We start from the raw sequence: 13,612 nt of genomic DNA on the forward strand, positions 1-13,612 counted from the left end.
ACTCCGAGAAGGTTCCCTCCTCCCTGCTGAGACAGTATGGGTGGTGTGACTTTTTTCTTTTTTTCAGTTATGTTTATTGATGCTACTAGGTTTTAGGAAAGAAAAGCTTGATCATCTGAAGAGTCCATATAATATTTCATGATTTTGTTAATGTCCAATGTGTTGGTTTTGCAATAAACTACCTACAATGAAGGAATTGTCTATTATAATATATATAATTGCCTATTGTCTATATATTATATGAGGTTGAGTCTTGACTCTAAATCATAAATGCCACTAAGTCTAGGCCTTTACAAAAGATTTATTTACAAAAAGGCTTACAACCCAATCTACAATCCTCACAAACTACAAATCATTCGTATAGATAAGAGAAAACATTTTCCTTATGTGTAGTTGACACAAATGAATTAGTCATTTGAGGTGTTAGTTAATTCAGAAGGCAAAGTAGTTGGCCTGGTTTATTTCCAGTGCCTTAAGTAAAAATCAAATAGCTACATTTGCTATTGATTTATAATTCACTGCAAAATACAATCATACCATCTGTTAAAAATGATCATTTACATCTGTGTTTGCTTTATAGAAAAGAAAATCTAAGAAACCTTGATTTAAACAAGTAGGAGTTTGTTTTAATCACAAAGAAGCAGTTAATGGTGGGTAAACCAAACTGGGACAACTACAGTGCAGTGCGCTGCCAACCTTAGAGTGAACTTCTGACTTTTTTCTTCCATGCTGCCACCATAGCATGTGGATTTAATCCTTAAATTCACAAGATGGTCAGCAAACACGTATTAGATGGTTCTTGCTTTGCTTGAATTGAATTTCAGTATCCTAAATTTTCTCCCACGTTACTCTCTTTTGCTCAGATTTCTTCATCTTTATGTTCCAGGTTAGTAATTTTTTTTCTTGGTCATGATTCTGTTACCTTTTTTAGCTTCTCTTACTCTTTGTAAATTTCTGCAAACATATTCTTATTTCCCAAGAACAACTTTTTTCTCTGTGATTTACCCATCATGGTAGCTGTAGGTTCTTGATTCATAGCAGCTATAGACCCTTGAAGATAATTATATTATTTGTGAGGAATGGGATTATTTCTGCATCTTTTTTACTGATATGTAATTTTAAAACAAGTGCCTGCATTCTAGGTATATAATTCAGTTCATTTTGAGAATGTTTTTACCTGTGTAATCAGAGTCAGTCAAAACAGAGAACATTCTAGACACCCTATATGTTTCTCTCAAGCCTTTTCCCACCCACTGTCCTCTTTCTCCCCAGAGGCCAGCCCTGTTGGGATTAATACGCACTCTTGTGTCTGGCTTCTTACACACAAAAAAATTTTAAGATTCATCCACTTGTTGCATACCTTGGAAATTTAGTCCCTGTATCACTCACAATAATCCATTGTGTAGACACACAGCTGTTGGTGTGTCTGCTCATCTGATGATGGACATACGGATTGGTTGCAGTTTTGAGCCATTATGAATCATGCCACCATGAACATTCATTTGTAACAGTAGAAATGATGTGTACTCTCAGCTCTCTTTGCTAAACACACAACATCATTCAGGTTGTTGGCAAACAAGCCACCTTTAGCCCCATCACCCTTAACTCTTAAATTCAGCAAGGAGTAATTCAATAAATCAAAAATAACTAAATTCTGTCTTTTGGAGAAAGCGTCTATAGGCAGAAACACCAGCAACATAAACTAATTTCTTAATTTAATTTTATATTGGAGTATAGTTGCTTTACAAGAAACTAATTTCTAAATGTGTATTTTAAGCAAGTTATCCTGAGAAAATAAATTGGAATAAATAGCTTTTTTTTTTTACTAAAAAACTAAATACATGTGTATTTTAAGGCAAGGATGCTGTCAACTAAAGCTTGGTCCTTGTGGGTGAGCTTGTACAGAAAATTAAGACTACTATGTACATTTCTTTTCAGTATTTTCAGTATCAACTAAGAAACAGATATGTAGTTTTTCCCAGTTATTTCCCAAATGTAAACATCTTGTGTGGAGAATATGCTAATTTCTGGAACATGTAGCAGTAAGTGACAGGCAGTGGAGTCTGGCCCAAGTGAGAGGACCATCTGATGAGGGAAGCGCACACCTCCAGGGGGGCCCTGGGGTGGGGAGGGAGGGACAGCAAGTGTCCCCCGGTTTACAGTGCAGGGAGAGCTTCTCCCCAAGACTGTGTGTCCTGGGTGTTTCTTCCTGTCCAGATTCCTAGACCCTCCCTCAAACTATCCCTGTCTATCAGAATCCCATCACAGCAAGAGGGTAGGAGGACCCACCAGAGGGAAACAGAGCAGAAAGTGTTCAACAAAGTAGAAGATGCCAGCACACTCGCAGGGGACCACAGCCCCTGGGTCCGTAAAGTTCTTTGCAGTCATTGTGCAAATCTTTATTGATTTTTGACTGATTACTGTAGGAAATTGCTGTATGCTTCCTCTGCAGCCATGTAGATTGATTTTTTTAAAAGGCCAAAATTGTTGATTGTGTGTTTTTGAGAGTGATTGGGGTATACTTAACTTTAAAGGGATAAAAGTGCATATAGAGGTCAGGTAGGTTAGTAAACACTCCCCAGATGCAAAACTAATGAAGGGCAAAGCTGATTTCATTTCTCCATCTCCCCTCCATGTCTTGTGTGGTCTCTGGAGCTGCCTCTCTCTTAGACCAGGACCCCCTAGAATACCAAAATCCAAGGGTGCTCAAATCCCTTATATAAAATGATGTGGTACTAGCATATGACCTACACACACCTTCCCTAAACCATCTCTAGATCACTCGTAATACTTATTACAATGTCCATGCTATAGAAATGGTTACTGGCATGTGCAAAACTCAAGTTTTAGCTTTTGGGAGCTTTCTGGGTTTTTTGTTTTTTCAAATATTTCAAACGTTACCTATCCATCTGAACTGGATGAATCTGCCAATGGAAAACCTGTGGAGACAGAGGGTCAAGTGTACTCAAACCAGGAGCCCACCCACCCGAAAGCAGTTAGTTCATTTTATTTAGAGTGAATTTGGGTTTTTTTCCTCAGATTAATTTAGGGGCTGTCTATATTTTAAGGAATGATTGACTGCTTCATTTCTGGTTTGTAAACAACTCTTGACTATCTGCCGGCGGCTCTTTCCTACTCTTTGTACATCACGTTGTTTTTATCTTCCCTGTCTGAAAAATTTTCTTTTATGCTGCTTTCAGTTAGAGGTTTTGTTTTATCAACGATTTCTGTTTGCTTTTCATCTAGAAATGTCTATCAGCTCTGGAATTCTTTGCTGGTTTCCAGTGCTGTTAAAAACCTGTTCCTTTAAAAATTTGTGTTTTTTCCCATCATTTTTAGTAATTTGGGGTGAGAGGGGAGCTGGATGATGGTGAGCTTGCTATTGTGACTTAAATTTCTTGTGCTAGTTCTTGTGTTTTATTTGTTCCTTTGAAGAAAAAAAGAGCCCTTTGTTCATTTTTTAAAATAACACATACCATCTATAGAAAATTCAGAAAATATGGTCAGTCAAGATGAGTGACAGTTTTTTAAAAGACAAAACATCATGCCTTTTCATAAGTATCAAGTATATTTGATTTTGCAATGAAACAAAAGAATAGTCATGTCTTAAATTTCAGTAATACCACTGTACATTAAAGCAAAAATCTCCTTCAAAGTTTATAAATGAAAAAGCATTTTGGTACTATTGCTACTGAATTCTAATCATTGCAAAAAAAAGTCTTAGAATATAGTAAAAACATAATAAGATTAGACAAGTTTGTGTTTGGCTGCATGTAATAGGAAAGTAGGAGTTGCTTTGTTTCACGAGATGATTATGCGGGATGGTCCAGGACTGACAGGGCAGCCACGTGATGCTCTCAGCACAGACCCATCCATATCTGGCATCCAGCATCCTCTCTGGAGACCCTGTGAAGCATGTAGCAGCTGACCCTCCTCTTTTCAGTCAGAAAACACTTACCTTTTCTGAAAACACTGTTGGTAAAATTACACTTAAATTGCACCTCATTGACCACATTTGTCACATGGTCACTTTTAGCTGCAAAGAAGCCCAGAAATCAAATTCTCTGGTTTAACATCTAGCTCCCTGGAACAAAACCAAGATATTGTTCAAGAAGATGGAGTTTGTGGCAGATGATAGCAGGGTCTGCTGTAAGGGCCAGGGTCTGCCAGAAGGCCAGGCCTTCGGGTGGCTCACGGTGACGATCCCTGGGGGGCTGCTGCAGTCCCCCGCCCCCCACCCCCCGCAGTCACAGCTTTGTATATTGCCACATGTATCTACACATGTACACGTGGTGGAACACACACAAACATGATAGAAAGCATTTGCCTGAATAAGAACCGTGCTCTCATTTCTCCATTTAGCCAGATGGCGCTTCTCTCAACAGTAGTACCCTGTCAGATGGGTCTCAGGATGAAGAATGGAGTTTTGCTGTTCCCAGGAGTGGCTCCATGGTAAGTCATCACCTGCCCAGACAGTTGCGTGTCAGGGAAAAATTGCAGGTTCAAGGCAAGAAGAAGCAATTTCTTCAAACGGATGAAATGGATTTCAGCTGGCATTGTAAGGAAACCACAGCTTCCAGTGGACCCACCAACCTGGAATGATTAGGAAGAAGACACATCAAAATACTGGGGAATGACTAGATCTCATTTTGAAAGAGGACTCCATGAATTAATGCCAATGCAGTGTTCTTTACAAGGATCAAACGGAGGAATTTGTTATTCTTTGATGTAAATATATAATCTGTAAAAACTGTTAGGTATAGTTTTATGCCAAGGCCTGGCATTATTGTAGCCATAATGCTTAGATTAATTTTTCAGTGGGTAGAGTCTGGGGGTTATATTCCTTTCAATCCCAACTTGTATGAATTTGATAATATATATTTGTTCTAGCAAAACATCCAGTTCAGTATATGTTGGTGTGTGTGTGTGTTTACATAAATATATAGTTATATATAATATATTTATTTATTTAGGTGCATAATTTTAACATTTTTCTGTATAGGTGGCTATTACTCCTTTTTTTCTCCCTAAGATTTATGTCTTTTATGTCAATCAGAATGTAAATACTTGCCTGTGTGGGTAATATTTTTTTTAAAGTCACTACCTTTAATTAATTAAGCCTACTTTTGCTATTAAATTAATATAATATAAATTATATTAATTTATTTAATCTTAATTATTTTTTTCATTCGTTCTCTGGTTGACTTAGACAAGTTTTTCTAGTCTCTTAGATTATAGACCTTTCATTTATTTTTAAAGTTTCTTACTTGCATTTAAGGTTAAGAAGTAATCTGAATACTTTGGCTATTCTCATGGTTTTTGGAATTTATTACTCTCACTGTCTTTAATATTTAGTTTATAATTTCAGATGTGATTCAGTATTTAATCTGCAATGTCATTGGATTGCCTCTAAATTCACATCTGGATAGATGTTGTTATTTTTTAATTTCAAAATTGATTGCATATTCATCCATGAATGTGACTTATTTAAGTTCATCTCTGGAGAATTTGGCACAAAGTGGTTACAAGAGGTGGATTTCTCCATTCTAATCTCAGGTGCAGAAGAGGAATATGGTAGCCATGTTTTCTGTAACGACTCCAGCACAGGCAGCTTTAGTATCTGAAGTTACAAAATGTAGATTCACACCATGAGAAAAAACCCATCAACCAGTCAGGACAGTGAGGAACATCTATTAGTTGATAAATTTCTCCTTTAAGTAATTAACATGAAAAATATTTGGTATGGTGATTCTTCAACGTGAAGGAAATATGCCATAGTCAAAGTATAGTTTTAAGGGAACTCACATAGCTAAGTTGGTAAAGAAATTGCCTGCAATGCAGGAGACACGGTTTTGATTCCTGGGTGGGGAAGATCCTCCTGGAGAAGGAAATAGCACCCCACTCCAGTAGTCTTGCCTGGAGAATCCCATGGACAGAGGAGCCTGGCAGGCCACAGTTCATGGGATCGCAAGAGTCGGACATGACTTATCAACCAAACCATCAAGCAGATAGAGCTAACCTTCTACATCTTGGGATTTAAAAATACTAATCCCTCAGGCTTGACTGTGCAGTTCCAGTGCAGTAGGATTCGGGCAGCAGGGCGAGCCCTGATGCCTGCATGTCTTTGCCTCTCTTAAACCAGCTGAGGCCCCAGTAGAAAAATCTCATGGCTGGGATAGTAGGGAGATGGCAGGATCCATTATGGACAAGCCAGAGAAGTTTGTTTTAAGTGGGAGTGGCATATATGTTTGAAATACTTTAAAATCACTAGACAAAAATTTTAAGATTCTAATACTAATATGTTTAATGAGTAAAGGGATGTTTTAAAACTATGAATAAAAAACAAAACAAAACCATGAATACCAAGCACTGAGCCTTTTCATTCAATGTGTTTCAAAACTTCTGGTCCCTTTATCGGCAGTGAGATCTTTCTCTTCATTTTCACCAAGTCATTCTCCTGCTTTAATACATAAGAAAAGAATGCTCTTTGGTTTGTTTTGTTCTGCTGTGTTTTAGCCCTTACGAGACTAAGTCTGAGCACATTTACCTGGCTTTGAAAGTGAAGTCGCTCAGTCATGTCTGACTCTTTGCGACCCCATGGACTTGTAGCCCACGAGGCTCTTCTGTCCATGGAATTCTCCAGGCAAGAATACTGTAGTGGGTTGCCATTTCCTTCTCCAGGGAATCTTCCCGACCCAGGGATCGAACCCAGGTCTCCCGCATTGCAGGCATACGCTTTAACCTCTTACCTGGCTTTACCTCCTGGAAAATCAGGCTCTCCGTTGATCCTCTCATGAAGCCAAAATGCTTCAGATTCCCATACCTGGAATTTATCATTCCATGCCTGGCCTGAATGCTTTGCCCACCTCCCCGCCTTTGAAGTCCTTTTCATCATTCCTTGAGTCCCAGCACACGGTCAACAACCTCTTCAGTGAGACCTTTTGGGTGGCACCTCCTTGCTCTCCATTACTCTCCAGTAAACACTTGTATTTTAGTGTAGAAATTCACTCTTAGCAGTGGACTGTCTTTTAATAATGTTCCATAAATGTTACTCTCTTCTCCTCATTATATAAGTAGCTGAAGAGCAAGGGTCACAATTTAAATTTCTTCCCCCAGGAAAGTACCAGATTCATTTACATTACAAAGAATAGGCCCTTGTTCAATACTGTAAACTGGCTGGAGGCCACTTAAATCCAAGGAGCAGATGACACTTGTCCACTTTACAGACCAGGAAATTGACATTTAGTCATTTAAGCTTCCTAAACCATCAGCTTCAAGCCCTGCACGAATGTCGATTTTCAGGAGCATTCTCTACTATAGATGAGTTATTTCAAAGTTTAATGAGGTATTGCTCTGTAGGAAACCTTAAAGAAACCACTGAAAAGTGTTCCACATCGTTTTTGAAGATTTCATTGTGGGGTAATCTTTATTCTGTGGTGTTAGTTTTTAGAGCTACCAAATATATACTTGGGCATCTGTGTTAAAATAATTGGGTATGCATTCGCATTCTGTTTACATAATAAGATATGTCATCTCTTTGGCATAAAGTGGGGAAAAGAGAAAACCAAGTCCAGCATTCCAGATTCCTTCCTGCAGTTTGTAGTCGTGGTGGTTTAGCCACTAAGTCCTTTCTGACTCTTGCGACCCCATGGACTGGAGCCCACCAGGCTCTTCTGTCCATGGGATTTCCCAGGCAAGAACACTGGAGTGGGTTGCCATTTCCTTCTCCAGTTCACTTCATATTGCTGAATAAATATGAGAATAAAAGAAACAACACCAGGTTCTGGGGGAAAAAAGAACAGACTTATGTATAAAGAGCATATAAAGGATTCTTGATGGAGTAGCCAATTTTCACCCTCAGCGTACTCATGGCTGATAACTTCCACATTAAAATTCATATTCGTAGAAATGATGGAGTTGTGTGTAAAGTTTTTACTAGTACCCACCTCAAGGAGCCTGATGGGCTATATTCCTTGGGGTTGCAAGAGTCGGATACAATTTAGCAAGTAAACCACCACCAGCATCCGTTACTGAGCAGTAACACCAAACTCTACGAAGATAGATACCCAGCTTCTGATAGCATTGCAGGGGAGTGCAGCAGTATGGCAGGATCACAGTGAAGAAAATAGCAAATTAATTAGGAGAGGACACAACGAGAAAACATGCTGAACCCTCTGGTAGTCATTATCCCTCTGTATTTTGTCGCGAAGAAGTTAATGTATTAGTATATTAATAGTAGCTATCCCTCATACAGTAGTCACTGTGTATCAGATGTTGTCCCATGTGATTTATAGTCATTTAAAATTCATAAAAACTTATTGAAATATGTTCTTTTATCATCTTCATTTTACAGACCAGGGAGACTAATAGCGAGTTCTGTAACTTGAAGTCATGTGAAGTGAAAGAGCCAGGATTAGAATCCAGGCAGCCTGGCTCCTGGATCCCTTCTATTAACCATCTAGTTATGTCATGACTTAGGGTTAATGACCAAAATGTATGACCAGCTGCATCAAGAATATCAACTGCAGGGACTTCCCTGGTGGTCCAGTAGTTGAGACTTTGCCTTCCAATGCAGGGGGTGCAAGTTCGATCCCTGATCGGGGAACTGATATCCCACGTGCCTCTCAGTCAAAAAAACCCCATAAAAACAGAAGCAGTGTTGTAACAAATTCAGTAAAGACTTTAAAAATGGTCGACATCAAAAATTCTTTAAAAAATCGGAATGATAAAATAATCGTCAAACTATGTGACAGCAAGCGTTGTCATTGCTACGTGTCAGGAAACATATGCCAGCAAACACTTGAGGAGGCGTGGTTATTCTGACCTTGGCTTGGTTCTCTTGAGAAAACTGTGTGGGCTGTACAGATCTGAGCTGAGTGAGAAAACAAAGGGAATCAGATGCCAGCCCTTCATGGAATCAATCATTGCTTTTTGGTGAAGTAGTTCTAATGCGCCGCCCAACGTGAATCAGGTGGAAGCACAGGGTAGCCTGCATTCCTGGTGAACTGTTCTCTGTTCATCTTCCCTTGGTTCACAGTCCATCCTGGAGGCCATTCCAGACGTGCCAGTTCATTCCAATGGCGCGGCAGACCCTGGACGGTCCGCGCAGAATGTGGCAAGTGGTGAGTGACACAGCCGCCTCGGCCTGTGTGTCTTTTTGCTTTTGTGCTGACGCTCAGTTTAGTGAGCAGTGGGTTTCTGAAGCAAAATGTATGTGTGTTTTTCTCGCCTTTCTGATTTCTGTCACCCCGGACCTCTGCTCCCACTACCTCCAAACACCCTGTCCTTTCACACCCAGTAGTCACATTGCAAGCAGAATCGCTTCCACCTTGACGACTACTGTGTCGTTGAGAAACTACTCACTCAGGTAGTGCCTTTGGTTTGGGGTCTGTTTTATAGGTAACCTGGATCTGCTCACCAGCATCAAGCAGGCCGGAAGTAGACACCGTCTAAAAATCTCTAGTTATGCTCATGTATATGCAGCGCCAGAGACGCTTGTGATGTTTCCTTACAAAGTAACAGGGTGAACTTTTAATGGGGCCTCCTCCACTTGAGAGCTGGGTACTCTCTGTGGGTTCAGAGTGGAATCTCAAATCCTCCTTGTAGGAAATAGGTCCCTTTTAGGCCACAGTTTTTTGGTTCCCCAAAGGTACCCCTAAAGATACACGCTCCTCTCAGGCACAACAGAGCTCCATACTTTGAGCATTTGCTTCAAAATTCAAATAAATTGAGGTGACAAAATGTTCTAACATTGATCGATCAATGCTGCAAATATGTCAAAAATCATTGACTATGCACTTCACATAAGTAATTGTTGGGCATGTGGATTACATTTTAATAAAACCATTATCAAAAAAAATTAAAGATAATGGATTTACCATAAATTATTCCACATCATTCTGTTTGCTGCCATGTAGTTATTCAGTTCGAATCGTACCACTGAGAGGTAAAAGGCCACTTGGAGTAGTCCAGTGATTTGGCGCATCGGCCTATATAATCACCACTCTCCAAAGAATCTGCCCATAGATCCTTAAGAATTTAGAGTCTTGAGACTTCCCTGGTAGTCCAGTGGTTAAGAATCCACCTTGCAATGCAGTAGACACAGGTTTGACCCCTGGTCTAGAAACTAAGATCCCACATGCCACATGCCGCAGCTGCTGAACTCGCACCCCATGATGAAAGATCCTGCATGCCACAAGTTGAGTCGACACAGCCAAATAAATATTTGTAAAAAAGGAACAAGTAGTTAGAGTCTTATCTAATAATTAACTATTACTCTGATTTGAATGCAAGCCTCTGTATAATGTGTGAAAATCATAACTTTGCCTTGTTATTTTCTGAGTTCTTACTGTATCCATTTATTGTGTTCTAAATCAATATTATTTTTTAGAATTTTAGATCTGTTGATGTAAAAATTTCTCCACTAAACTTTTAATTGAGATAAACTAGGTCTTCTGTCATTTCTGTCTGTTGCTCCTTTTGTTCTATTTGGCTTTCTTTTAGTTATTGTTTATAGAAGAGGTTGGGCTTCCCAGATCAGTGGTAAAGAATCTACCTGCCAATGCAGGAGATGCAGGTTCGATCCCCACGTCAGGAAGATCCTCTGGAAGAGGAAATGGCAACCCACTCCAGTATTCTGGCTGGAAAATCCCACGGACAGAGGAGCCTGGTGGGCTGCAGTCCATGAGATTGCAAAGAGTTGATCAACAAGTTAATATAGAAGAGGGTAAAGCTGATGAGTTCTTTTTTTTGTCATCAAATAATTCTTTTCATGACATAGGAACAATTTTGCCAGGCAGTAAAACAAGAAGGCAAGCCAGACTCTTCAGTCAAAAATCAGATTTAGGATTACTCAAGTGATTTCCCTTGCTTTTGGTATGGAATCTACTGTCTTAATTTCAAACTTGAGAGAAATAGGTATAGGGAACAGGACTTGTCACCCATTCATCTTTGGAATGTGCACCATCCAAGACCAGAAAACCAGGCCAGAGTCACAGGAATCAGGATTAATTCACCTGAACAAATCTCACAGTGAAGGGCAAACTGGATTGGAACAAATCTGAAGTGGCATAGTCCCACAGTTTGGGATAAAAACTCAAGAGGAGTGAAAGTAGGCAGAACTTTTCTGTGGGGCCTCCACCCTTCCTCCTTCTGCTTTAAGTTTTTGCTTCCCCAATAGCAGTGGTGTTGTGTATGGATAGACGTCATTTTATAAGAGTACATAGAAACATTTCGTTATGGACTTTCTAATAATCTAATAATCTTCAGTGCTTTTCATGAGACATAAACATCTAAAATTAAAAACATCAGATTAAATAAGAAGTTCGCATAACGATTGTAGAAGCTTGTTCGTATGGAAGTCTGATGACACTACATTAATTGTTTGACCGAGATCATTCTGAGTGAGTCTGATGCTTTTCCAAGGATGTAAACATTTTAACATGCTTGTGGATTAACTCATCAATATTTTATGTTTATTTTACAGTCAATGGTATTGATCAATTAAATGGCATATTAAATATTCCACATCCTTCATGTAAATCCATGGCTGATTCATGTCAATGTATGACAAAACCCACTACAATATTGTAAAGTAATTAGCCTCCAACTAATAAAAATAAATGAAAAACAAATAAACATAAATAAATAAATATTCCACATCCTTTGTTCTTTAGATGATGAATATCTGGAAAAAAACATTCCGGTAGAAGCTGAAGAGCTGTCCTTTGAAGTATCATATTCAGAAAAGTTAACACAGGCTCCAAAAAGGAACAGATTTAAGAAGTTAGATTTTAAGAAAGAAGACTATGTTTTACCTGTAAGTAAAACGTGGAAATGGAGAATATAGCAATGGCATTGTCTTCAAAATGAGAGTAGGATTATTTGGCACTTCCTGTGCATTTTGCTTTTTTAAGGATATTTTTAATTACCTAAATATGATATTTAAGATAGAATGGCTATTGTCTCAGCAAGCACGTGCAGTCAGTTTCAATAGCACTCTTTACATCACAGTTGTGATGATGATATTATAATATGCTTCAGGTGACTGTTTTGCATTTGGTTTAGTGTAGTTGTGATCATCAGAGGTTCTAACAGTCATATTCATGATCTTCTATGGTGCAGCATGTGCCTCAGATATCTTTTTCTGTGAATAGCAAGCATGTCAGGCTGTACAGATTTGGAAGTTCCAGGTCTCCTTTGAATGAAAGTATAATAATTTTCCTTTGCCATAAAAAAATAAATATCCTCAATATGTATTTTAGAAATTTGTTGTTCAGAAAACCAGATTTGGCCTAACCAAAGCAGAAGATATGTCTGCTGAAGACATGAAGAAAATCCGCCATCTCTCTCTGATTGAATTGACAGCCTTTTTTGACGCCTTTCGAATTCAGCTGAAAAGAAACAAAACAGAGAAAGTAAAAGGACGAGGTATGAAGACTTACTACAATTCTAACATTTTGACACACAGGAATAAGACAGTGCTTTTCTGACTCTTTTTTTCTCTCCCTGCTGTTTTACAATGAAGACAGTGGGATTTTTGGAGTTCCTCTCACAGTCCTGCTGGAAAATGACCGAAGGAAAGACTCTGGGGTCAAAGTTCCCCTTGTGTTACAAAAGGTGAGTATGGTGTACATAACTGGGGAGTTCATAGAGCTCTGTGCTTGTAGCATGCTATTCATAAACCCACTGATGAATATTTTTAGATTTAAAGACACAACGGCCCCTTTAGGACGCTGGCTTTGGTGACTTTTCGGCTTCCCTCCTTGCCTCCACATGACATCCAAGGCACCTAGGTGTGTTTGCCTTGCTAAGAACCTCTGAAGTCTTGCATTGTCCAGCCAGAAAGCATCAGGTGATAGACACAGATGCTGTCACATGGCTTCCTTCTGTTACATTTCTTCCAATATTTTTAAAATGTTATTTGCGTGTATGTATGTGTTTGTGTGTGCATATGTGATTATTCTCTCCTGGATAAAAGATGACTACTAATTACTAGCAGTCCATTTATTAATCATACAGGTATTTGCTGAGATATATCACAGGTTGGGTGTTTTATGATGTGTGTATATTACTGTTTACATGAATTTTCCAGACAAAGCTAAATAAAGTCTAGAAATCAGCTTATTCTGATGGAGTTTTCGGTGTGCCTGGGAAGGTGTATGTTGCGACAAAGAAGACTTCTGGTTTAGGAAGTTGTGAAAATGATGTCTGAACAATACAGTTGTCTCAGTGACCCTCACTGGCGGATGGCTTATTTGCTTTTAAGCCCCACCTTTTTTAGCCAACAGTTTATACCGGTTTATTCAACAGGCATATCCAGTGGTACAAGTAAAATTCCAAGCCCTAAATACAAATCTTGTTGAATTTTAAATTCGGTTTTTTGGGTTTGTTTGTTTGTTTGTTTGTTTGTTTTGACTGCGCCCTGTGGCATGTGGGATCTTAGTTCCCTGGCCAGGGATCAAACCTGCACCCTCTGCATTGGAAGCACGGAGTCTTAAACACTGGACCTTCAGGGAAATTCCTTAAATTCAGTTTTTAAATGATATGTGAAAATACTGACAGAGGACACATACTTTATTCACAACAGCAATTCCACATCCCTTTCCTGTCT

General features: G+C 39.0%; 1 protein-coding gene across 4 annotated transcripts in view; it reads left to right on the top strand.

Annotated features, from left to right (window-relative positions):
- The window catches only part of ARHGAP28 (Rho GTPase activating protein 28), a 138,680-nt gene that overhangs the window by 95,197 nt on the left and 29,871 nt on the right, over positions 1–13,612 (top strand). For 3 of the 4 annotated variants that reach the window (XM_061131028.1, XM_061131030.1, XM_061131031.1), the window contains 5 exons: positions 4,363–4,452; positions 9,038–9,122; positions 11,676–11,818; positions 12,264–12,429; positions 12,527–12,618. In XM_061131028.1, coding sequence (XP_060987011.1) covers positions 4,363–4,452; positions 9,038–9,122; positions 11,676–11,818; positions 12,264–12,429; positions 12,527–12,618 — 576 coding nt within the window. The remainder of the gene's footprint in view (positions 1–4,362; positions 4,453–9,037; positions 9,123–11,675; positions 11,819–12,263; positions 12,430–12,526; positions 12,619–13,612) is intronic. The other variant, XM_061131029.1, reaches the window with a different exon arrangement.

The sequence above is a fragment of the Dama dama genome, chromosome 27 (genome assembly GCF_033118175.1).
Source record: "Dama dama isolate Ldn47 chromosome 27, ASM3311817v1, whole genome shotgun sequence".
Classification (NCBI taxonomy): domain Eukaryota; kingdom Metazoa; phylum Chordata; class Mammalia; order Artiodactyla; family Cervidae; genus Dama; species Dama dama.